A 25866-nucleotide genomic window follows, 5' to 3' on the forward strand; every position below is an offset into this window, starting at 1 on the left:
AAGTCTTTTCCTTGGGCTGAGAGAGTCCAGAACTAGAGGGCATAGGTTTAGGGTGAGGCGGAAAAGATATAAAAGGGACCTAAGGGGCAACTTTTTCAAGCAGAGAGTGGTACGCATGTGGACTGAGCTGCCAGAGGAAGTGGTGGAGCCTGGTACAATTGCAATACTTAAAAGGCATCTGAATGGGAATATGAATAGGAAGGGTTTGGAAGGATGGGGCAGGTGGGACTATATTTAGTTGGGATATCTGGTCGGCATGAATGAGTTGGACTGAAGGGTCTGTTTCCATGCTGTATATCTCTTTGACTCTATATGTCATTCCCCAAACTTTTTTAAAAAGTTTCATTCTCAAGTAAACTTTAGCGATAAATGCCATGTTGTCTCAGATAATGCTCAACTCATCGGCAGTTCCGACGTGCCACAGGAAGAAACCATAATGGCCTCCTCAGGAGACAGATACAGGGTCCCCTTCATTATCCAGTACTTCCCAGGAGCTGAAAAACTACGCCATGTTCTTCGCAGTCTGCAACACATTATCAATGAGGATGATGAGCACTTCGCCAAGACCTTCTCCACACCTCCACTTTTCGCCTTTAAACAAGCACCAAACCCCAAGCAAATCACTGGTTGCAGCAAACTGCCTGGCTTTCAGGACGACACTGTACAAACCTGTCATGGCAGACACTGCAAGACGTGTCAGCGTGTCGACATGGATACCACTGTTACACATGGGGACACCACCCACCATGGTACTCGTGACTCGATCAACTTTGTCTACCTCATAAGTTGCAGGCAAGGATGCCCTGAGGCATGCTACGTTGGCGAGACCGAGCAGAGACTACGGCAACAGATGAATGGACACTGCACAACAAAGTTTATTTCCCAGTCAGAGATCACTTCAGAGTCAGTATGGATAGAGCTGAGAAATTCTAAGGGGAGAAAGACCGTAATGGAAGTTATCTGCAGGTCCCCAAACAGTAGCCTGGGTGTAGTGTGTAAGTTGAATAAGGAACTGAAATTGGCCTGTCGCAAAGATATTACGACAGTTGTTATGGGGGATTTCAACATGCAGATAGACTGGGATAATCAGGATGGTACTGGACTCCAAGAAAAGGAATTTGTGGAGTGCCTCCGAGATGGAGTCTTAGAACATCTTGTGCTGGAGCCTACCAGGGAGAAAGCAATTCTGGGTCTGGTGTTTTGCAACGAACCGGATTTGATCAGGGACCTCGAAGCAAAGGAGCCATTAGGAGGTAGTGACCACAATACAATAAGCTTTGATCTACAGTTTGAAAGGGAGAGGGTAGAATCGGAAGTGACAATATTTCAGTTGAATAAGGGGAACTATGGAGCTATGAGGGAGGAGCTGGCCAAAGTTCAATGGTGCAATGCCCTAGCAGGGATGGCAGTGGAACAACAATGGCAGGTATTTCTTGGTATAATGCAGAAGATGCAGGATCAGTTCATTCCAAAAAGGAAGAAAGATCCTAAGGGGAGGCAGGGGTGACTGTGGCAGATATAAAGACAAAAGGGAAAATATATAACCTAGCAAAGATGAGTGGGAAATCTGAGGACTGGGAAGCTTTTAAAGAACAACAGAGGATAACTAAAAAGGAAATACGCAAAGAAAAAATAAGGTACGAAGGTAAACTGACCAAAATATAAAGGAGGATAGTAAAGGTTTTTTTTAGGTATGTGAAAAGAAAAAAATCATTAAGACTAAAATTGGGCCCTTGAAGACAGGAATGGGTGAATTTATTGCAGGGAACAAAGAAATGGCAGAAGAGTTGAATTGGTACTTTAGATTCACTGGGGAAGACACAAGTAATCTCTTAGATGTAATAGTGGGTGAAGGACCTGAACTGAAGGGAATGGTGTTGGAGAGACTGTTGGGTCTGAAGGCTGATTAGTCCCCAGGAGCTGATGGTCTGCATCCCAGGGTACTGAAGGAGGTGGCTCTAGAAATCGTGAATGCATTGGTGATCATTTTCCAGTGTTCTATAGATTCAGGATCAATTCCTGCAGATTGGAAGGTGGCTGATGTTGTCCCACTTTTTAAGAAAGGAGGGAGAGAGAAAACAAAGAAATATAGACCAGTTAGTCGACCTTAGTGGTGGGAAATATGCTGAAGTCAATTATAAAGGATGAAATTACAACACATCTGGATAGCAGTAACAACATAGGTCAGAGTCAGCATGGATTTATCAATGGGAAATCATGTTTGACTAGTCTTCTGGAATTTTTTGAGGTTGTAACTCTGAAGATGGACAAGGGAGATCCAGTGGGTGTAGTATACCTGGACTTTCAGAAACCCTTTGATAAAGCCCCACATTGGAGGTTAGTGAGCAAAATTAGGGCACGTGGTATTAGGGGCAAAATGCTGACATGGATTGAAAATTGGTTGGCTGACAGGAAACAAAGTAGTGATAAATGGCTCCCTTTCAGAGTGGCAGGCAGTGACCAGTGGTGTGCTGCAGGGATCAGTGCTGGGACCATCATTAATGTAACAATGTACATTAATGATATCGATGAAGGTATTAAAAGTAATATTAGCAAATTTGCTGATGACACAAAGCTGGGTGGCAGGGTGAAATGTGAGGAAGATGTTAGGAGAATACAGGGTGACCTGGACAGGCTAGTGAGTGGACGAATGCATGGCAGATGCAGTTTACTGTGAATAAATGTGTGGTTATCCACTTTGGTGGCAAGAACAGGAAGGCAGATTACTACCTTAATGGAGTCAAGTTAAGTAACAGGGCAGTACAACAAGATCTAGGTGTTCTTGCACATCAGTCAATGAAAGTAAGCATGCAGGTACAGCAGGCAGTGAACAAAGCTAACAGCATGCTGGCCTTCATAACAAGAGGAATTGAGTATAGAAGTAAAGAGGTCCTTCTGCAGCTGTACAGGGCCCTGGTGAGACCACACCTGGAATATTGTGCGTAGTTTTAGTTTCCAAGTTTGAGGAAAGACATTCTGGGTATTGAGGGAGTGCAGTGTAGGTTCACGAGGTCAATTCCCAGAATGGCGGGACTATCTTACGCTGAAAGATATGGAGCGACGGGACTTGTATATGCTTGAGTTTAGAAGGCTGAGAGGGGATCTGATTGAGATGTACAAGATTATTAAAGGATTGGACACTGTGGAGGCAGGAAGCATGTCTCCGCAGATGGGTGAGTCTTGAACCAGAGGACACATGTTAAAAATAAGGGGTAGGCCACTTAGAACAGAGTTGAGGAGAAACTTCTTCACCCAGAAAGTATGGAATGCTCTGCCCCAGAAGGCTGTGGAGGCCAAGTCTCTGGATATTTTCAACAAAGAGTTGGATAGAGCTCTTAAAGAGAGTAGAATCAAGGGTTATGGGGATAAGGCAGGAACAGGATACTATTGATAATAAATGGTGATGCTGGCTCAAAGGGCAGAATGGTCTTTCCTGCATGTATTGCCTATTGTCCAGGACATTTGACCTCAAACCTTCATTAGACATTAGCCATGCGGCTCGTGCAGCCACCACCCCCACGCTGATTGATGCTGTCACTTCTGCCCCCATCATGGCCGCTCCCACAGCCACTTCAGCCCCTCACAATTCCTCATGCACCACATGTGACATCACTTCCACCCCCTCACATCATCACTGATGTCACAAGCTCAGTGACTTCCGCCCCTACCTCCCCCCGCCCCCCCCACTGCCGTGTTTGCCACACTTCAACCCCCACCAATGCCACTCACCTGCATTCTGCTAACACGTCCCCCACAGATCCCACTGTCACCATCCCTGCCCCCCAGAACCCTGATGGGAGCACCACCCCTGCTCATGGCTCCACCCCTATTCTCCCCACCCCTATTCCCCCCACCTTCACACCCACTCCAGTTACCGGCTCTGCCCCCACTCCCAGCGCCACACCCACACCGTGTCCCAGCTCCCAGCCCTGTCGAGTTTTCACCATCTCTCCACACCTCCCCCCCTCACTGAGGACGAACGATCAGTCCTCAGAAAAGGACTCCTCTTCATCCCCCTCCACCCACGCATCAATGAATTTAATACAAGCCGTGACATCGAACACTTCTTCCACCGCCTCCGCCTCCGAGCTTACTTTCGCAATCAGGACTCCCGCTCACCTTCCGAGGACCCCTTCGCCCACCTCCAACACACTCCATCCACCTGGACACCCCGCACTGGCCTATTACCCGCCCTCGACCTCATCATTTCCAACTGCCGCCGGGACATTAACGGCCTCAACCTGTCTACCCCACTCCAACCTCTCACCCTCGCAACGTGCAGCCCTCCAATCCTAACCTCACCATCAAGCCAGCAGATAAAGGGAGTGCTGAAGCCAGACGCCAACTCGAGGACACCTCTTCCTACTGCCCCCTTGACCATGACCCCAACCCCCCATCACCAAACCATCATCTCCGAGACCATACAGAACCTCATCACCTCAGGAGATCTCCCACCCACAGCTTCCAACCTCATAGTCCAGGAACCCCGCACTGCCTGGTTCTGCCTTCTTCCACAGATCCACAAGCCTGACCACCCTGGCCGAGCCATTGTCTCAGCATGCTCCTGCCCCACTGAACTCATTTCTACCTACCTCAACACTGTCCTATCCCCCTAGTCCAGGAACTCCCCACATACGCTCAAGACACCACCCACACCCTCCACCTCCTCCTCCAAGACTTCCAGTCCCTGGCCCCTCATCTTCACCATGGATATCCAATCCCTCTGCACCTCCATCCGCAATGACCAGGGCCTCCAAGCCCTCCTTTTTTTCCTCTCTAGACGTCCCCAATAGTACCCTTCCACCGACTCACTCATTTGTTTGGCCGAACTGGTCCTCACCCTTAACAATTTCTCCTTTGAATCCTCCCACTTCCTCCAGACCAAAGGGGTAGCCATGGGCACCCATATGGGCCCCAGCTATGCCTGTCTCTTTGTTGGCTACATAGAACAGTCCCATCTTCCGTAATTACACTGGCACCTCTTCCTCCACTACATTGATGACTGCATTGGTGCCACCTCGTGCTCCCGCGAGAAGGTTGATCAATTAATCAACTTCACCAACGCATTCCACCCTGACCTTAAATTTACCTGGACCATCTCTGACACCTCCTTCCCCTTCCTGGACCTCTGTCTCCATTAATGATGACTGACTTGACACCGACATTTTTTACAAACACACCGACTCCCACAGCTACCTGGATTACACCTCTTCCCACCCTACCTCCTGCAAAAATGCCATCCCGTATTCCCAATTCCTCCGCCTCCGCCGCATCTGCTCCCAGGAGGACCAATTCCACCACAGAACACACCAGATGGCCGCCTCCTTTAGAGACCGCAATTTGCCTTCCCACGTGGTTAAAGATGCCCTCCAACGCATCTCGTCCACCTCCGCCCTTAGACCCCACCCCTCCAACCGTAACAAGGACAGAATGCCCCTGGTGCTCACCTTCCACCCTACCAACCTTCGCATAAACCAAATCATGTGCCGACATTTCTGCCACCTCCAAAAAGAACCCACCACCAGGGATATATTTCCCTCCCCACCCCTTTCCGCCTTCCGCAAAGACCATTCCCTCCATGACTGCCTGGTCAGGTTCACGTCCCCCTACAACCCACCCTCCCATCCTGGCACCCTCCCCTGCCACCACTGGAATAGCAAAACCTGTGCCCACACCTCCTCACTCACCTCTATCCAAGGCCCTAAAGGAGCCTTCCACATCCATCAGAGTTTTACCTACGCATCCACCAATATCATTTATTGTATCCATTGCTCTCAATGTGGTCTGCTCTACATTGGGGAGACTGGATGCCTCCCAGCAGAGCGCTTTAGGGAACATCTCTGGGACACCCACACCACCCTGTGGCCCAACATTTCAACTCCCCCTCCCACTCTGCCGAGAACATGGAGGTCCTGGGCCTCTTTCACCGCCGCTCCCTCGCCACCCGACGCCTGGAGGAAGAACATCTCATCTTCAACTCCAGGGCATCAATGTAGACTTCAACCGTTTCCTCATTTCCCCTTCCTCCACCTCACCCCAGTTCCAAACTTCCAGCTCAGCACTGTCCCCATGACTTGTCCTACCTGCCTATCTTCCTTTCCGCCTATCATCTTTTTCACGTATCCATTCCACCCTCTTTCTCCCCCCCCCCCCCCAGATTCCCTTCATCCCCTCCCCTACTCACCTATTGTACTCTATGCTACTTTCTCCCCACACTCCTCTCACTTATCTCGCCACCCTTCAGGCTCTCTGCCTGTATTCCTGATGAAGAGCTTTTGCCCGAAACGTCGATTTTACTGCTCCTTGGATGCTGCCTGAACTGCTGTGCTTTTCCAGCACCACTCTAATCTAGACTGTGGTTTCCAGCATCTGCAGTTATTGTTTTTACCTCTGCCCTTTGGGTGACAATCCTCCAAGACAGACTTCAGGGCAAGCAACAGTGCAGTTGCCAAGCAGAGGCTGATAGCCATGGGGATGCTCCCAGTCTGTCATACTACATGTCTGTCATGTGTCACTCTCGCTCACTCTCTCCCTCTCCCTCTCACTCTCTCTCTAACAGGCACTCATACCCCCCCCAAACACGTGCACACAAGTTTGTGCGGTGAATTTGTACTTGCAGCATTATATTTTATTTTGCTCAAAAATTGCATGAATCCATGTAACAATCTGTAAAACCCTTTTTTAGAAATAGGATCAGTCTGAACACTGGGGCACAGTCCACCTCACTCAGGGCACCTCACACCTTAGTGCATTATCTGAGACGACGTGGCACCTATTGTTAAAGTTCACTTGAGAATGTAACTTTACATTTACATACGAAAGAACTGAAACCAACATGGTCATTCTAAATGATGAGTGACTTAACAAACAATCCAGGTCTCTTTCGATCTATAATTTCAGTTGCATTACACTGTAAACATTTGCTATAAATTCTGTTATGATCTTATACTCCATTACTACCTGACTAAGGAGCAGTGTTCCAAATGTTAGTGCTTCCAAGTGAACCTGTTGGGCTATAACTTGGTGTTGTCCGATTTTTAACTTTGTACACCCCAGTCCAACACAGGCACCTCCGAATCTTGAATTCTGCCAGCAGTGAACCTGATTGATTGATTTGATTGTTCAAGGTGTTGTTTTACTGGGAAGAAGGTACAAGTTATCACAGTTGTACACAATGACAGAAATAGCTGTGCTGAGACTGTTAGTCTCCAAAGTTTCAGGAATATGTCAAAAATGTCATGTTTTATAAATGGTTATACTTTAATTGCTTATTTACTTCTGAGATGGAAGGGAGTTGGGAGGCCCAAAGGATAGTTAGCATTTTTATTTGGTTACAAGATCAACGTGATTCATGTTGCTATGGAGATGGCCTTTGTAAGGGGAAACATCCATAGAAAGCCATTTGTAAAATTAGATTAGTCTTCTAATAACTTTTTAAAAAATTAATATTTCCTCCAATGAAGTTCAAGAGTTTAAAGAAGATTCAGATTTCTTCCACTGATGCTATGCATATGTCAGTATGCTGTGCCAGGAGGATTATGTTATGGCAATAGTTTTCTTCTTTCGTTTTCACTTGAATAGTTTTCGTAAATGCACTCAAAATGGTCACCCTGAGCCATCTAATGAAATACTTTGTGGAGAAAGATATATATACAGAACATAGAACAGTACAGCACAAGTACAGGCCCTTCAGCCCTCGATGTTCTGGCTTTTTATCCTACTCTAAGATCAGACTAACCTACCTACCCTTCTTTGTAATACCTTCCATATAGCTCTTTATATCTTTGTACTCAGCACCACAATTTGAAGGTGGAGTTAACGCCACCCATTTTCTTCAGACATTTTTTGAATATTGTGCACAGGTATATTTGAGGAGTTTACATATTGAATTTTGGTCTCTGTTACTTGATCTTGCTCCTAATTTTGTATGTATAGTCCTTTTAAAAGGCTATGCACATTCACCATTTTGAGCACCTATTGTTTTGCTTTGCTGTTTAAATTTGCCTAAATTTAAACAAGTGTTATTTTAATTAAATTGCCGTTCTTAGACATTGTAACTTCCTTCATTGTGGTTTTTAAGAATCTTCAGATGAATGTTAACTTGTTTAAACTTATTTGTAATCACGTGGAAAGAGTCAAATTTCCATTCTGTTTTCTGCTGAAAGTGATGGCCATTGCCCTTGCCGTAATTCTGTTGGGCAGGAGATGGCACTGTAAGCCAATATTTTTCTGTATAAAACTTTACAGGTTTTTTAAATCATATTGTCTTCAAAAAGAAATTGATGGATGAACTTTTTTTAAAAACCAATATTCAGACATTTTATGAGGCGCTTCTAAGGCGGGGAGGGCCTGACCCTTCTGGCCCAGAGGTGTGCCACAAGAGTCTTTCATGGATGGATGGTTGGCTTGCATCACAATTGTGTTAATTAATCAAAATTGAAATTAAATTGCTGTGAAGCATCATGGATTATGTCTGTTTTTTAAATTATAACATTTGAGAAAGGGCTGTCTTGAACCTTTCTTTCAATGACACTCGCAAAATTTGGTTGTCAGAAAGGTAAAATGACATGAAATAAGAATGGGAGAATGCACTTAAATGTCTTAAATGTTGCTGTATAATAACTAGGGTGAAGGTCGCTAATTTTTAACTGTTCACAATATTTGGCTTTGGAGAAAAGAAGTTTTAAGTTTGCCCTTGGATGTTTCAGTGGCATCCACAAGTTGTGACCTGTCGTTTGAAAATAATCTCTTTGAAAATCAGATAAGATGTAACCTTGAAACTCTGCTTTTAACATGTCTGGTCCTAAACTGCATAGTTAGGAGAAATACAAGTTCATAGTAGTTTTACTGCTTCCTTTGTATCCTCCAACCTTTTAAGTCTGTTTCTTGTGTAGTTGGCATTCCCACTATCAAGTGGTGTGGTGCAGAGGGCGATTACAATGTGATGGTAATGGAACTGCTTGGACCAAGTCTCGAGGATCTCTTTAATTTCTGCTCTCGTAAATTCAGCCTTAAGACAGTCCTGCTCCTCGCTGATCAGATGGTAGGAAATACTTTTGTGTATTGCTTTTTTTTTAATTGTTATGTTTGTAGAATGAGCAGTTAAATGATAAAACCTGGATATTTTTCCCCTTCCCAATTTTCACTAATTACAAAAACCAATACAATGTCTCCCAGCAATTGTTAATATATATTGAATTGAAGAAATGTGTGAAAGCGAAAGTCAATTAATGTAAAGCTTTAGGGCTTCAATTGATAAAAGATGGGTTAGTATTTTATTGTTCTATCTTTGTTCCTTGTTCCAATTGTTGAAAAGTATGAAGTGGAAACTAGGTGCTTCTCAATCAGAGAGAGAGCAGGGTTGGAAGGATCCCTCCCGTGAACCCCATTTGGATCTTGATTGTTTGTGTAGACATAGTTATGGGAGGGTGTTTTGCCTCAATGCAAGCTTTCTTGGCTAAAGATTGCTGCATAAGTGTTAGCATATCTAGGAAGCCGAAACCCAGTGTCGTTATTTTAATCAACTTGTTAGGGCAAATCTCTCGGGCAGGTGGGATTTGAGCAAAGACCTTCTCGCCTAGAGGTAGAATACCTTAATACCTGCACCATAAAACCCTTAAAAATACAGAAATGACTCTTGTCGAAAGAAACCAAATTGAATGTGGTAAGATTGATATGATATTGATAAATATAGCTTTCGAAATGCTCATTCAATCCAATAATTTTGGATTAAAACAATTCCAGTCCAAATAACTATAGCCAACAAATGCAGAGAATGCTGGAGAAACTCAGCAGATCTGACATCTTCTGTGGAGAGAGAAGCAGAGTTAACATTGAGTCCAGTGCGACTCTTCAGAAATAATTATAGTTTGGATTGTGAATTTTATCCCATTCTTACTGCATAAATAGCTCAATTTTGTTTTCTTTTAAAAAGGGTGCGATCGTATTACAAATGTTTCAGAGAAGATTCATTACTCTGTTAATGGCATGAATGATTATCTTAAAAAGAAAGGTCGAAGGCAGTGAAGTTTTTTGCAATCTAAGATCCTGGAGACCTAATATGGTGGATGTGGGGCAAAGTTTTCTCATGTGGGAGACTATAATTGGGGAGCACAGTTTAATAATAGGTCTCCCTTTAAAAGAAATAAACATAATCTTTTCTCCCAGCCTCATTCTCTTCCATAGGAAGCAATGGAGACCAGGTTATTGAATTTATTAAACACTAGGGATCTATTTTAATAGAAAAGGGAGTTGAGGCATGATGGGGGGAGTGCAGGCAGGAGAGTGATGTTGAGACCACAAACAGATTGGCAGTGAGATTGTTGAATGGCAAAGCAGGCTTAAAGGCTCGATCAGTTCTTTATTAAGACATCCACATTTCAACCGAAAACTTTTAAAAGCGAAAGACATGGAAGTTAGATCTTGTTTTGTCCCCAAGTTACCCTTCAAGGATTGGGCATTGGGTGCTTATAGATATTACTAAACCTATATTACTCAAGATTACTTATGAAACTTGAAAGCTGAGCCACATCATTTTTGGAAGGTTGAATGCAAGGATTGATGGTCAGTTGTATACAATAAAATGCACCACTTGAGCTTTCTGCCTTTTTGTATATAAAAGCTGTTTTTACTCTTATTTAGATCAGCAGAATTGAATACATTCATTCGAAGAATTTTATCCATCGTGATGTGAAACCTGATAATTTCTTAATGGGGTTGGGAAAGAAAGGCAACCTGGTCTATATTATTGACTTTGGGCTAGCAAAAAAATACCGCGATGCACGAACGCACCAACATATACCATACCGTGAGAATAAGAACCTTACAGGAACAGCTCGATATGCTTCGATCAATACCCATTTGGGAATAGGTAGGCAGATGTATTCTTCTCATTTACTTTGTAGGTTAGAAACACTCCAATGTATGCTAATTACTACTCTTACATATTATAATCATCTTGTCAGATTATTAAAAGGACCTCTAATTTCACAAGTGTGCAATTTTTCTTCAGCCAACAAAACCAGAACTCAGTTGAATTGTGATTTATCTCTCTATTGTTAGGATTTGGCTGTGACTTCAACGTAGGCATCACTCACTACATTTCAGAGCAATTCTTATGTGAAGTATTGAGAGCTGTCTGAGAGACCTAATGAGGCGCTATCTAAATGCATGTCTATCTTTTCTTGGTATCTAAAAAGTCATATGTTCACTTAATTTTCATATTTGTGGTTTAGCAAGGAAATCTGTAATTGAAAGTGTGTGTCTTGTAGTAAGGCTCTTCATACTAGTAACTATAAAGTTCTGTACAGTTTATTTGGAGCCTGGGTTTTGCAGTAACTTTCCAGCAATAAATAAAGAAGTAGTGTCTTCCAACTTGATTGTCATGTTCAAGACTAATGCCCTTGTCCCTTTTGCAGAACAAAGTCGTCGTGATGATTTGGAATCCTTGGGCTATGTTCTCATGTACTTTAACTTAGGATCATTGCCTTGGCAAGGCCTAAAGGCAGCAACAAAAAGGCAGAAGTATGAACGCATTAGCGAAAAGAAAATGTCAACGCCAATTGAAGTGCTCTGCAAAGGTTACTCATGTATGTATAAAATTTATGTTAGACAATGGTATATGTACGTATATGTGGAGATCTATGCTTTTGATCATTAGAGTGAACTAGTCGAGTGACCACATGTCATGTATGACTTCATAGCCAATCTGTTTCTAATTTGTGCATTACTAAATTGTTAGGAATAAGTCTATATCATTTTATGATTGAAACATACAAACTGGTAGTGTTGGTTGGCTCTAAAAGAAACCCTAAATCATCTTGTCCTATTTTCTCTGTGAAATTAATTCTTACTAGTACTCAAATGCAAAGCGCTGAAGTTGTGGGAGATCTGAACTAAAAGCAGCAAGTGCTAGAGAAGCTCAAAAAAGTTCTCGTTTCGAGTCTGATATGACTGCTGTTCAGAACTGATTTGTAATCCGACTCCGTAGAGTCTCAAAGTATATTACACCTTTCAAAATGTTAAAAAAATTGTTGCATAGCATGGATGCAATTTGCTGACTGTAACAGCCCAACTGTTGAGCTGAAGAGGAACCTTCAGTTAAACAAATTCCTCCCCAGCACCCAAAGCTGTTGGAGGCAGATGGGGAGGAAGCAGCGTTGGTATGTTATGGTCTCAGCTATTGTAACACTGTGGACAAATCACATTCCAGAGTTAATTCTGGCTTAATACACTATCAGTTTATTTTTGCAAATTTGTTTATTGCTGCAATAATTAATTACTGACCATAATCACATGAGGTTGTCATTATCCTTTTTAGCAAAGAATCATAGGTTTATGACACAAAAAGAGAAAAACGAGCCATCAACTGTGATAGATGACTCTCTAGTCAGGAACACAGGCATTTCTGCAAGTGAGAATCCAGATGGTGTGTAATGTCCTTTATGCCAGGGTCAGGGATGTTTTAGAGCGGTTGCAGTGATTTCTCGAAGAGAAGTGTGAGCAGCCAGAGGTCATTGATACGAATGTGTACAATGTCAAAGGTAGAAAAAGGGATGCGGTCCTGCTGAGTGAATACACAGCATTAGCAGGAGGTTAAAAAGCCGGACCTAGAGTAGTTATCTCTGGATTATTCCCAGTGCTACCTGCTAGTGAGAATAAGAATAGAAGGATAATGTATGGCTGAGGAACTCGTTCATGGAGTAGGGATTCAGATATTTGGATCATTGAGATGTCTTTCAGGAGGAGTGGGTTGCACTTGAATTAGAGGGGACCCAAATTTTGATGGGGGAGATTTGCTATAGCTACTCAGAGTTTAAACTAGTCTGGCAGGGGAGTGGGGTCCTAAATTGCAGTGAGACAGAGAAAATATTGCAAAAGTTAGAGAGCAAGTTAAATAGTTACAACAAGCAACAGCATGACATGGAACAAAGGAAGACCGATAAATTGAACTGATTTAGTTCAATGCAAGAGGACTCGCAGTTAAGGCAGATGAACTCCAGGCATGGATGGGGATATGGGACTGGGTTATTATAGTTATTACAGAAACATGACTAAGGGAAGGACAGATCTATGACACACTATAAATGGCAGGTCAGTGTTCTGGGTACACATGATATAGGAAGAATGGAAGGCAAGAGGGGAGGGCAAGTGGCATTGATACTTTCCCTAATCAAAAATGTACTTAGATATTCCTGAGGGATCACAAATTGGGCTGGGTGTGGAAATGAAAAATAAGGGTGATCACTGATGGTGTTGTAACGTAAACCCCAAATAGTAGGAAATTGAGCAAATATGCAGATAGCAGATAGCTACAAGAATAATAGGTTCATAATGATAGGGTATTTTAACTTTGCAAACATAGACTGGGACTGCTCTGTCAAGAACTTAGATGGGGAAGAAGATGTTGAGTGTTCAGGAAAATAAGACAAGGCAAGTGACTGAGATGTTAATGGGTGAGCATTTTGGGACCAGTGAACGTAATTCTATCAATTTTCAAAGGGTTACCGAAAAAGATAAGTTTGGTCCACAAGTTAAAGTTCTGGTTTGGGGCAAGGCCAATTTTGATGGTATTAGAGAGGAATTTCCAAAAGTTGATTGGGGGATGCTGTTCACAGGTAAAGGAGTGCCTGGCAAGAGAGAGGCTTTCAGAAGTGAGATAACAAGCGTTCAAGGCCAGTATGTTCCTGTTAATGTGAAAGGCAAGGCTGGCAAGTGTTCGGGAACAGTGGTTGACTAGAAATATTGAGGCTCTATTCAAGAAAAAGGAAGAGGCATGTGTCAGGTGTAGGCAGCTGGGATCAAGTGAATCCCTTGGAGTATAGGAGATATGGGAATACATTTAAGAAGGAAATCAGGAGACCAAAAAGGGGGCATGCGATAGCTTTGGTAGGTAGGATAAAGGAGAATCCAAAGAAATTCACAAGTATATTAAGGGCAAAAGTGTAACTAGTGAGAAAATAGGGCCCCTTAATGATCAACAAGGCCATTTATGTGTAGGAGATGGGTGAGATCCTAAGTATTTGCGTGGAGAAAGACATTGATATTAGGGAACTCAGGAAAGTAAATTGTGATGTCTTGAAAATAGTCTTCATTACAGAAATGTTGGTGCTGGAGGTCTTAAAACACATACCTGATTGTGTATCCCAGGACATTGTGGGAAGCTAGGGAAGAAATTGCACGGCTCCTAGCAGAGATATTTGTCTCATCGACAGCCACCGGTGAGATGGCAGAAGACTGGACAGTGGCTAATATTGTGTCATTATTTAAGAAAGGCTGTAAGGAAAAGCCAGGAAACTATAGACCGGTGAGCCTAATGTCAGTGCTGGGTATGTTATTGGAGGGGATTCAGGGAGACAGATCTGCGTGCCTTTGGAAAGGCAAGAACAGATTAGAAACAGTAAAAGTGGCTTTATGCTTGGGAAATTGTGTCTCCAGAAACTTGATTAAGTTTTTTGAAGGGTCGAACAAGAAGATAGATGAAGGCAAAGTGGTAGATGTTGTCTACATGGAATTTAACAATGCCTTCGACAAGTTCTACATGGTAGATTGGTTAGTAATGTTAGAATACATGGGATCCAGGGAGAGCTAGCCAATTGGATACAAAATTGGCTGACAAGAGAGGTGTAATAGGGGCTTGTTGTTCAAACTGGAGGCATGTGACCCGGGTTGTGCTGCAAGGATCTGTGCTGGGTACGCTGTTTGTCATTTACGTAAACAATTTGGATGATAATAGAGGAAACGTGATTAGTAAGTTTATGGATGACAGCAAAGTTGATATAGTGGACAGTGAAGAAGATATCTTAAAATAGGATCTTGATCAACTGGGGTAAGGAGTAGCAGGTGGAATTTAATGCATATTGGTGTTGCATTTTCGTAAGATGAACTAGGGCAGATCTTACACAGTTAATGGTGGAGCCCTGGGGAGTGTTTTTGAACAGAGACCTAGGAGTGTAGGTACATAGTTCCTTGAAAGTAGTGTCACAGGTAGTTAAGGTAGTGAAGAAGGCTTTTGGAATGCTTGCCTTCCGAGCATTGAGTGCAGGATTTGGGAGGTCATGTTACAGCAGTACAAGACATTAATAAGTTTACCTGCTTGCCAAAGAAGTTAGTCTGAACGTTCCCCAACTGGAAACCATGGGTGAACCAGGAGTGCCGAAGTCCATGTCTGAGTAGTTCAAGTCAGGCAACCCTGACCCATAAAAGAAATTGAGATACAGTCTTCGCAGAGCCAAAGCGAAATACCAAACTAAGCGAGACACAGACTGACCATACGGACACCTGTCGTTTGTGGCAAGGCTTCCTTAACGGACTGCAAAGCACAGTCGAACAAAATCGTGGGCAGCAAGTACATACCGACCCAATGAGCTCAATGCATTCTACGCTCGCTTCGAACAGAAAGACAGTGAAACAATATCATCTGTCCCATGTCCTTGGCTGCACCTGTATCGTCAGCCACTACCACAGACATTAGGTCGACCTTCAAAAGGGTGAACCCACGGGAAGTGACCGGAGCGAATCCCCAACCTTGAACTCAGATCCTGTGTGAATGAGTGGTAGGAGTATTTAAAGGCATCTTCACCCTCTCCTTACGACAATCTGAAGTCCCTGCCTGCTTCAAGAAGATCACCATCATCCCAGTGCCAAAGGAGTATCATGAAGCATGTCTCAATAACTGTTACCCAGTAGCTCTGACATTCATAATTATCAAGTGCTTTCAGAGGTTGGTTATGGCTCACATCAACTCTAGCCTCCCAGATTGCCTTGATCCCTTGCAATTTGCCTACTAATGCAACAAGCCCACAGCAGACGCCATTCCCTGGCCCTACATTCCTCCCTGCAACTTCTGGACAGCAATGATACCTACATCAGGCTCCTACCTATTGGCTATACCTCCACCTTAAAAACCATAATTCCAAACAAAATCATCTCCAAATTCTGGGATTGAAGACTCTGCTTCCCTCTCTGTAACTGGATTCTCGATTTGATTAGATTACTTAGTGTGGAAACAGGCCCTTCGGCCCAGCATGTCCACACCAACCGCTGAAACACAACCCACCCAGACCCATTCCCCTGCATTTACCCCTTCACCTAACACTACAGACAATTTAGCATTGGCCAATTCAGCTAACCTGCACATTTTTTGGACTGTGGGAGGAGACCGGAGCACCCGGAGGAAACCCACGCAGACACAGGGAGAATGTGCAAACTCCACACAGTCAGTCGCCTGAGGTGGGAATTGAACACGGGTCTCTGACGCTGTAAGGCAGCAGTGCTAACCACTGTGCCGCCCATATTTCAAACTCAACATTTCATGACCAACAGACCGCAGTCAGTAAGAATAAGTGGCAACACCTTCTCTGTGATAATCCTCAACACTGCAGCAAGTCTACTGAACTCATTATGCACACATGACTGTGGCCAAATTCTGCATCAGCTTCATTTGCAAGTTTGCTGATGATATCACTATTGGAAGCCGGGTCTCGAACAATGATTAGATGGAGTACAGGAAAGAGACTGACTGCTTAGCAGCATGTGGTAAAGACAACAATCTTTCCCTTACGGCAAGACTGGTCATTGACTTCAGGAAGTGGAGTGAAGGACACACCTGTCTGCAACAATGGTGCTGAGGTGGCGATAGAGTCATAGAGATGTACAACATGGAAACAGACCCTTCAATCCAACCCGTCCATCCGACCAGATATCCCAACCCAATCTAGTCCCACCTGCCTACACCTGGCCATATCCCTCTAAACCCTTCCTAATCATATACCCATCCCAATGCCTTTTCAATGTTGCAATTGTACTAGCCTCCACCACTTCCTCTGGCACCTCTTGCCATACACATAGTATCCTCTGTGTGAAAAAACTTGCCACTTAGGTCCTTTTTATATCTTTCCCCTCTCTCACCCTAAACCTATGCCCTGTAGTTCTGGATTCTTTCACCCCAGGGAAAAGACTTTGTCTGTTTATCCTATCCATGCACCTCATCATTTTATAAACCTCTATAAGGTCACCCTTCAGCCTCCTCCGCTCCAGGGAAAACAGCCCCAGCCTCTTCAGTCTCTCCCGATAGCTCAAATCCTCCAACCCTGGCAACATCCTTGTAAATCTTTTCTGAACCTTTTCAAGTTTCACAACATCTTTCCGATAGGAAGGTGACCAGAATTGCACGTAATATTCCAAAAGTGGCCTAACCAATGTCCTGTACAGCTGCAACATGACCTCCCAACTTCTTTAGTCAAGATTCTGACCAATAAAGGAAAGCATACCAAACACCTTCACTATTCTATCTACCTGCGATTTTACTTTCAAGGAGATCTGAACCTGCACTCCAAGATCTTTGTTCAGCAATACTCCCTAGGACCTTACCATTAAAAGTCTTAAGTACTGCTAAGATTTGCTTTCCCCAAATGCAGCACCTCTCCTTTATCTGAGTTAAACTCCATCTGCCACTTCTCAGCCCATTGGCCCACCTGATCAAGATCCCGTTGTAATCTGAGGTAACCTTCGCTGTCCATTATACTTCCGATTTTGGTGTAATCTGCAAACTTACTAACTGTACCTCTTATGCTCGCATCCAAGTCATTTATATAAATGACGAAAAGTAGTGGACCCAGCACCGATCCTTGTGGTACACCACTGGTCACAGGCCTCCAGTCTGAAAAACAACCCTCCACCACCACCCTCTGTCTTCTACCTTTGTGCCGGTTCTGTATCCAAATGGCTAGTTCTCCCTGAATTCTGTGAGATCTAACCTTGCTGACCAGTCTCCCATGGGAAACCTTGTCAAGCGCCTTACTGAAGTCCATGTAGATCACATCTACCGCTCTGCCCTCATCAATCCTCTTTGGTACTTCTTCAGAAAACTCAAATTTGTGAGACATGATTTCCCACGCACAAAGCCATGTTGACTATCCCTAATCAGTCCTTGCCTTTCCAAATAGATGTACATCCTGTCCCTCAGGATTCCCTCCAACAACTTGCCCACCACTGACGTCAGGCTCACTGGTCTGTAGTTCCCTGGCTTGTCCTTATTTAAACAGTAGCACCACATTAGCCAACCTCCAGTCTTCCAGCATCTCGCCTGTGACTATCAATGATACAAATATTTCAGTTAAAGGCCCAGCAATCACTTCTCTAGCTTCCCACGGAGTTCTAGGGTACACCTGATCAGGTCCTGGGGATTTATCCACTTTTTTATGCGTTTCAAGACATTCAGCACTTCCTCCTCTGTAATCTGGACATTTTGCAAGATGTCACCATCTATTTCCCTACAGTCTATATCTTCCATATCCTTTTTCACTAAATACTGGTGCAAGTACTCATTTAGTATCTCCCCTATTTTGTGCGGCTCCACACAAAGGCTGCCTTGCTGATCTTTGAGGGGCCCTATTCTCTCCCTAGATACCCTTTTGTCCTTAATGTATTTGTAAAAACTCTTTGGATTCTCCTTAATTCTATTTGCCAAAGCTATCTCGTGTCCCCTTTTTGCCCTCCTGATTTCCCTCTTAAGTATACTGCTACTTCCTTTATACTCTTCTAAGGATTCACTCAATCTATCCTGTCTATACCTGACGTATGCTTCCTTCTTTTTCTTAACCAAACCCTCAATTTCTTTAGTCATCCAGCATTCCCTATACCTACCAACCTTTCCTTTCACCCTGACAGGAATATACTTTCTCTGGATTCTTGTTATCTTATTTCTGAAGGCTTCCCATTTTCCAGCCATCCTTTTACCTGTGAATATTTGCCCTCAGTCCGCTTTTGAAAGTTCTTGCCTAATACCATCAAAATTGGCCTTTCTCCAATTTAGAACTTCAACTTTTAAATCTGGTCTATCCATTTCCATCACTTTTAAATCTAATAAAATTATGGTCATTGGCCCCAAAGTGCTCCCCCACCGACACTTCAGTTACCTGCCTTGCCTTATTTCCCAAGAGTACGTCATGTTTTGCACCTTCTCTAGTAGGTACATCTACATACTGAACCAGAAATTTTCTTGTACATGCTTAATAAATTACTCTCCATCTAAACCTTTAATACTATGGCAGTCCCAGTCTTATGTTTGGAAAGTTAAAATCCCCTACCATAACCACCCTATTATTCTTACAGATAACTGAGATCTCCTTCCAAATTTGTTTCTCCATTTCCCTCTGACTATTAGGGGGTCTATAACTACAATCCCAATAAGATGATCATCCCTTTCTTATTTCTCAGTTCCACCCAATAACATCCCTGGATGTATTTCTGTGAATATCCTCCCTCAGTACAGATGTAATGCTACCCCTTCGCAAAAATGCCACTTCCCCTCCCCTATTGCCTCCCTAGGATAGTCAAGAGCATGAAGTTTCTGGGAGTGACAATCACCAGCAATCTGGTCCAACCATTTGGCACTTTGAGCAAGAAAGCACAGCAATGTCTCTGCTTCCTCAGGAGACTTTGGAAGTTCAGCATGTCCATAACGACTTAGAAACATTTGTAGATGCATTGTGAAAGCATTCTATTTGGATGCGTCACATGTTGTGGCAACTGCTCCCTCCAAGGTTAGAGTTATGGACACAGCCCAGTCTATCACGCAAACCAGCCTTCCATCCATTGACTTTATCTATATCTCCCTCTGCATCAGAAAAGCAACTAACATAATCAAAGTCCCCTCCCACCACGATTATATGCTTTCACCTTCTTCCGTTGGGCAGAAGACATAAATACTTGTATACACACACAATCGGATTCAAGAACCGTTTCTTGCCCATTATTATTAGACTTCTGAATGGGCCTCTTTAATGTTATGTTGATCTCTCTCTGCACCTTTTTGGCAGCTGTAACATTGTGTGCTGAAGCCTGTCTTGTTACCTTGATGCACTTGTATGGTATGATCTGCCCGTAATACATGTAACCCTTTCACTATACCTGGGTACACATGACAATAATAAATCCAATTCAAGCATTGGTAAGGTCACCTTTGGAGTACTACTGATTATTGTGGCTGCCCTGCTATAGGAAGGATGTTATTAAACTGGAAACTGTGCAAAAAATATTTCCAAGGATTTTATCAAGAATTGAAATTTGAGTTAAGGAGAAGGTGGATGGTCTGGGACATTTTTACCTGGAGCATAAGCGGCTGAAGGATTATCTTGTGGAGGTTTATAAAATCATGAGGTGCTTGGATAAGGTGAATAGCTAAGGTCTTTTCCAGGTAGAGCAGTCCAAAACTAGAGGGCATCAGTTTAAAGTGAGATGGGGGAAGAAAAAGGATCAGAGGGAGCAAACCTTTCAAATTGGTGCATATTTGGAACAAGCTGTCAGAGAAAGTGGTAAGCGTAGGTACAGTTACCATATTGAAAAAAATATTTGGACAAGTACATGGATTTGAGAGAGGGAAATGGTCAAACACAAGCAAATGGGATTAGTTCACTTTAGAAAACCTAGTCGGCATGCTGAATTACTCTCAGACAATTTGGAAAGCTTATCGGTAGCAAAAATAAAAATTAACCTTTTTTTTTCTCAGCAATATACTTTACAATAACCAATCACCAGTAAAATGTTGGTCTGATCTTCACTTTAAAGTTTCTTACTCAATTAATAGGCTGGTAAACATTCCTTTTGGTAACTTTCTGCATATTTACCGGAAATGGTCCTCCCTGGCTTTCTCAAGACATGCAGATAAGCAAACTCATTGACCTTTTGTCATTAAACCTTAAGCCATGAGTTTTTTTTCCAGTCCTGTCTATTTGCACTCCTTTTGTTTTAATAATTTGTTCATCATGTGATACGATGCTGGCTGTGTCAGCATTTATTTTGCATCCCCAATTGTTCAGAGGACATTTCAGACCTTGTTTTGGATCTGGAGCAACGTGTGGCCACAAAGGTAAGGGTGGTCAATTTCCTTCCTTTTAAGGGCATAAGTGAACTAGATGAGTCTTGTATGACAATTGATAATAGCTACATACATAAGCAAACATTTTCCTCCATATTTTTATTGAATTCAAATTTCGCCATCTACCTTGGAATTGTTGTGGTTCTGTTCGCCGAGCTGGGAATTTGTCTTGCAAACATTTCGTCCCCTGTCTAGGTGACATCCTCAGTGCTTGGGAGCCTCCTGTGAAGCACTTCTGTGCTGTTTTTTCCGGTATTTATAGTGGCCTGTCTCTGCCGCTTCCGGTTGTCAGTTCGAGCTGTCCACTGCAGTGGCCGGTATATTGGGTCCAGGTCGATGTGTTTGTTGATGGAGTCTGTGGATGAGTGCCATGCCTCTAGGAATTCCCTGGCTGTTCTCTGTTTGGCTTGCCCTATAATGGTAGTCCCAGTCGAATTCATGTTGCTTGTCTGTGTGTGTGGCTACTAAGGATAGCTGGTCGTGTCGTTTCGTGGCTAGTTGGTGTTTGTGTATACGGATCGTTAACTGTCTTCCTGTTTGTCCGATGAAGTGTTTTGTGTAGTCCTTGCATGGGATTTTGTACACTACATTAGTTTTGCTCATGTTGGGTATCGGGTCCTTTGTTCTGGTGAGTTGTTGTCTGAGCGTGGCTGTTGGTTTGTGTGCTGTTATGAGTCCTAGTGGTCGCAGTAGTCTGGCTGTCAGTTCAGAAATGCTCCTGATGTATGGTATTGTGGCTAGTCCTTTGGGTTTCGGCATGTCCTCGTTCCGTTGTCTCTCCCTTAGGCATCTGTTGATGAAATTGCGAGGGTATCCGTTTTTGGCGAATACTTTGTATAGGTGTTCCTCTTCCTCTTTTTGTAGTTCTGGTGTGCTGCAGTGTGTTGTGGCCCTTTTGAATAGTGTCCTGATGCAACTTCGTTTGTGTGTGTTGGTGTGGTTGCTTTCATAGTTTAGGACTTGGTCTATGTGTGTGGCTTTCCTGTAAACCTTTGTGGTGAATTCTCCGTTCGGTGTTCTCTGTACCATCACGTCTAGGAATGGGAGTTGGTTGTCCTTTTCTTCCTCTCTAGTGAATCGGATTCCTGAGTGTGTGGTGTTGATGATCCGGTGTGTGTTCTCTATTTCTGTGTTTTTAATTATTACAAAGGTGTCATCCACGCATCTGACCCAGAGTTTGGGTTGAAGTTGTGGTAAGACTGTTTGTTCTAACCTTTGCATTACTGCTTCTGCTATGAGTCCAGAGATCGGTGAGCCCATGGGTGTTCCGTTGATTTGTTCATATATTTGGTTATTGAATGTGAAGTGTGTTGTGAGGCTACCATACATCAGGAGCATTTCTGAACTTACAGCCAGACTACGACCTCTAGGACTCATAACAGCACACAAACCAACAGCCACGCTCAGACAACAACTCACCAGAACGAAGGACCCGATACCCAACATGAGCAAAACTAATGTAGTGTACAAAATCCCATGCAAGGACTGCACAAAACACTACATCGGACAAACAGGAAGACAGTTAACGATCCATATACACGAACACCAACTAGCCACGAAACGACACGACCTTAGTAGCCACACACACAGACGACAAGCAACATGAATTCGACTGGGACAACACTACCATTATAGGGCAAGCCAAACAGAGAACAGCCAGGGAATTCCTAGAGGCATGGCACTCATCCACTGATTCAATCAACAAACACATCAACCTGGACCCAATATACCGGCCACTGCAGTGGACAGCTGGAACTGACAACTGGAAGCGGCAGAGACAGGCCACTATAAATACCGGAGAAAACAGCACAGAAGCGCTTCACAGGAGGCTCCCAAGAACTGAGGATGTCACCTAGACAGGGGACGAAACATTTGCAAGACAAATTCCCAGCTCGGCGAACAGAACCACAACAACGAGCACCCGAGCTACAAATCTTTTCACAAACTTTGAACACCTTGGCATTCAAACCCATGTCCCAAAAGGTTAACCTGGCATTCTGAATTACCACTCCTCCACCACTTTTCCTAAACAGCTTAAGACTACTTTGAATCTCTGGAGGCTTCCAGAAACTAAGCTGTACCTCTGTTAGTCTTCTGAACACTCCCTTCTTGTGGCCCAGGCCTCCCCTTTTCTGGTCCTTAAAAATCAAGTCTCAATAAGCATTAACTATCCCAATTAATTAAGCTTAAGCTACATGATTTCATGGAAAGACACGTTCTCTCACTTACAAATAGCTTCCTTTAAAAATAGCAGATCAGACCTTCAATACCTAAAACCAAAAAACCATTTACCTCTACTTGAGAATCCACATTTCCCTATAGTATATTAGGAATTTTCTCCTCTAATATATTCATGAATGTGAGACTGCTAGTGAAGATAAGAACGCATGGGATCAAAAGAAATTGTTCTAATTAGATTCAGGATTGTATGTGTGGCTGGAAGCAAGGAGTGATGGTCGAGCAGTATTTTTGTCACTGGAAGTCAGTGCCTCCATTTGAAGTAACTTAATGTTGATTGTCCATTTGATTATCATGAGCTTTTAAGATTTCTGCTGTCAACATCCTAACACTCTCCATGTCCCATTTACCCTTTGCCCTGTGATCACTTTTAAGAGTTCCAATCTCTGGGCATAATTTTGTCGAAAGTAATGAAATATCCCAGTGCGCTTTACAGGAACATTATAAGACAAAACATGGCACTGTGCCACAAAAGGACATATTAGGTAGATGACTAAAAGATTGGAGGAAGGATCAATGACCAGGAGCACAGATTGAAGATTAGGGATGTTTCGAGGGGATGTGAGGAAAAAGGTAAGAAAGTGTTGGGAAACTGGAATTTACTGCTTATAAGGGTGGTGGTGGCAAAAACCATTAAAATATTTAAGTAATCTTTAAATGTGTATTTGTGCAGAAGTATGCAGAACTCTGGTCTAAGCGATAGAAAATGGGATTCGAATAGTTAGATGCTTGTTTCTGAACCACAAAGCTCTGTTTTCTGTGCTGTAGACCTCAATGGCTCTAACAATGATGTTCTTATAAACGATCAAAATTAAACAGGAAGAAGGTTGCATAAAATTTTAATTTAGGCTTAGGCATGAGGTGATGCTGCTAAAGAAGTATGTGTTTTTAACTATATTTAACTTGTTTTGTCCATTTGATTATCATGAGCTTTTAAGCCTGCATTTACAATGGAAGTAATTCTTAAATCTGCTTGAGTGTAGATTTGGTTTGAATGTACAAGTAATTTGATCTTTTTCTTCCCCATAGCTGAGTTTGCTACATACTTGAACTTTTGCCGTTCTCTACGTTTTGATGACAAACCAGACTACTCCTACTTGAGGCAATTATTTCGCAACCTCTTCCACCGCCAAGGCTTCTCCTATGACTATGTCTTTGACTGGAACATGCTCAAGTTTGTACGTTTACTTTGTGCTTAATACTAATGTTGTAGAAGTGTTTTTATATAGATCTCAAACTGAAATGTTGGATTAAAAAAAATGTCAGTGCTTGTTGGTAACCTGTTTACCAGATTTTTTTTTTAATATCTCAGCGTTGTTTCTTGAAAGTTTGGCATGTTTAGGATTGTTCATGTCAAGCCTGGTACCAAAGTAACATTGTGGTTTTTCAGTCAAGAAGGTTATGAACTGAGCCCCACTGCAATTTTTTTAATGGACAACTTTCAGTGAAGTGTTGAGGAAGTTCTTCCTTTATCAGAAATAATGTTCACATGAACCACCAAAACAGAACATATTCAAAAGAATTTAAAATAACTTTTGACACCCTAGTCGTTATTGCAGGTGCTGTATTGCAAAATAAATGTTTTTGCTAATATAAGCCATCGAATAATGGGTTTTATAACACAAGAGTTAGCATTCAACCATGTATGCTAATGCTCGCCTCTTAACTGAGCCATAGGGTGTTTTAAATCAACTTTGCCTTTCCAAGTTTGAAGTTTGGAAGTGTTTTAGAAACCAGTACAGGGTGATCAAAAGTTGATTTTCAAAGAGAAAAAAAAGATGAAAGCAAGCTAACCAGAAATATACAAATAGTTTGTAAGAGTTTTTACAAGTATATTTAAAATAACAAGTATAAAGAATTTGCTTCCTTAGAGATAGGAGCAGTGCTCATCTGGAAAATAGTACAGATGCTGAACAAACATTACATCATAGAAATTCAGTCTAACTAAGGTGAGAACAAGCATGAGGAACTTCAGGTAATTAATGTCACCAAGAGATCGTGTAATGGCGAAACTTGAAGAAATAAAAGCTGGCTCTTTCCATGACCTAGTGACAGTTATCGTCAGATTGATTTGATTTATTGTCATATGTACCTAAGTACAGTGAAAAGCTTTTTTTGCGAGCAGTACAGGCAGATCATAGGGTGAAAAAGATTCTGGACGGAGTTAAGGCTGAGTAGATAGTTGGACAGAGTACAGGTTACACCGTGCAGGACATGCACTAGACAAGGTCAGCATTATTTGAAGTTAGAGGGTCCATTCATCAGTCTAATAACGGCAGGGTGGAAGATGTTCTCGAACCTGCTGGTGCATGTGTTCAAGCTTCTGTATCTCCTGCGCTCTCCAAAAGGTAGCTGCAGAGATATTTTGGATGCACTGGCGGTGATTTTCAAAAATTTTCTAGATTCTATCATGGTCCTAGTAGATTGGAGGCGAGCAAATGTAGCACCACAATTTAATACAGAGATGGAAATGGGGGATTACATGCCAATTAGTCTGACATTGGTCAGTTAGGAAAGTTCTAGAATCCATTATTAAGGATATCTTAACTGTGTACTTATAAAATTAGAGTATACTCTGACAAAGTCAGCATTGTTTGTTTACAAAAGGAAAATCATCATTCACAAGTTTAATAGTGGGTTTTTAAGTATTTAGCTCTTAAGGTAGATAAAAGGGAATGAGCAGATATGATATACTTAAAAAAAATTCACTAGAATCCCACAGAAAAAGTTAATGTATGTAATAAGTATTT

General features: G+C 42.7%; 1 protein-coding gene across 2 annotated transcripts in view; it reads left to right on the forward strand.

The window, feature by feature from the left end:
* Positions 1 to 25866, forward strand: part of LOC140463971 (casein kinase I) — a 73111-nt gene that overhangs the window by 25016 nt on the left and 22229 nt on the right. For both annotated transcript variants that reach the window (XM_072558513.1, XM_072558512.1), the window contains exons 3-6: positions 8895 to 9043; positions 10642 to 10870; positions 11418 to 11588; positions 24146 to 24294. In XM_072558513.1, the coding sequence (XP_072414614.1) occupies positions 8895 to 9043; positions 10642 to 10870; positions 11418 to 11588; positions 24146 to 24294 (698 nt within the window). The remainder of the gene's footprint in view (positions 1 to 8894; positions 9044 to 10641; positions 10871 to 11417; positions 11589 to 24145; positions 24295 to 25866) is intronic.

Source organism: Chiloscyllium punctatum, chromosome 39 (assembly GCF_047496795.1).
Source record: "Chiloscyllium punctatum isolate Juve2018m chromosome 39, sChiPun1.3, whole genome shotgun sequence".
Lineage (NCBI taxonomy): Eukaryota > Metazoa > Chordata > Chondrichthyes > Orectolobiformes > Hemiscylliidae > Chiloscyllium > Chiloscyllium punctatum.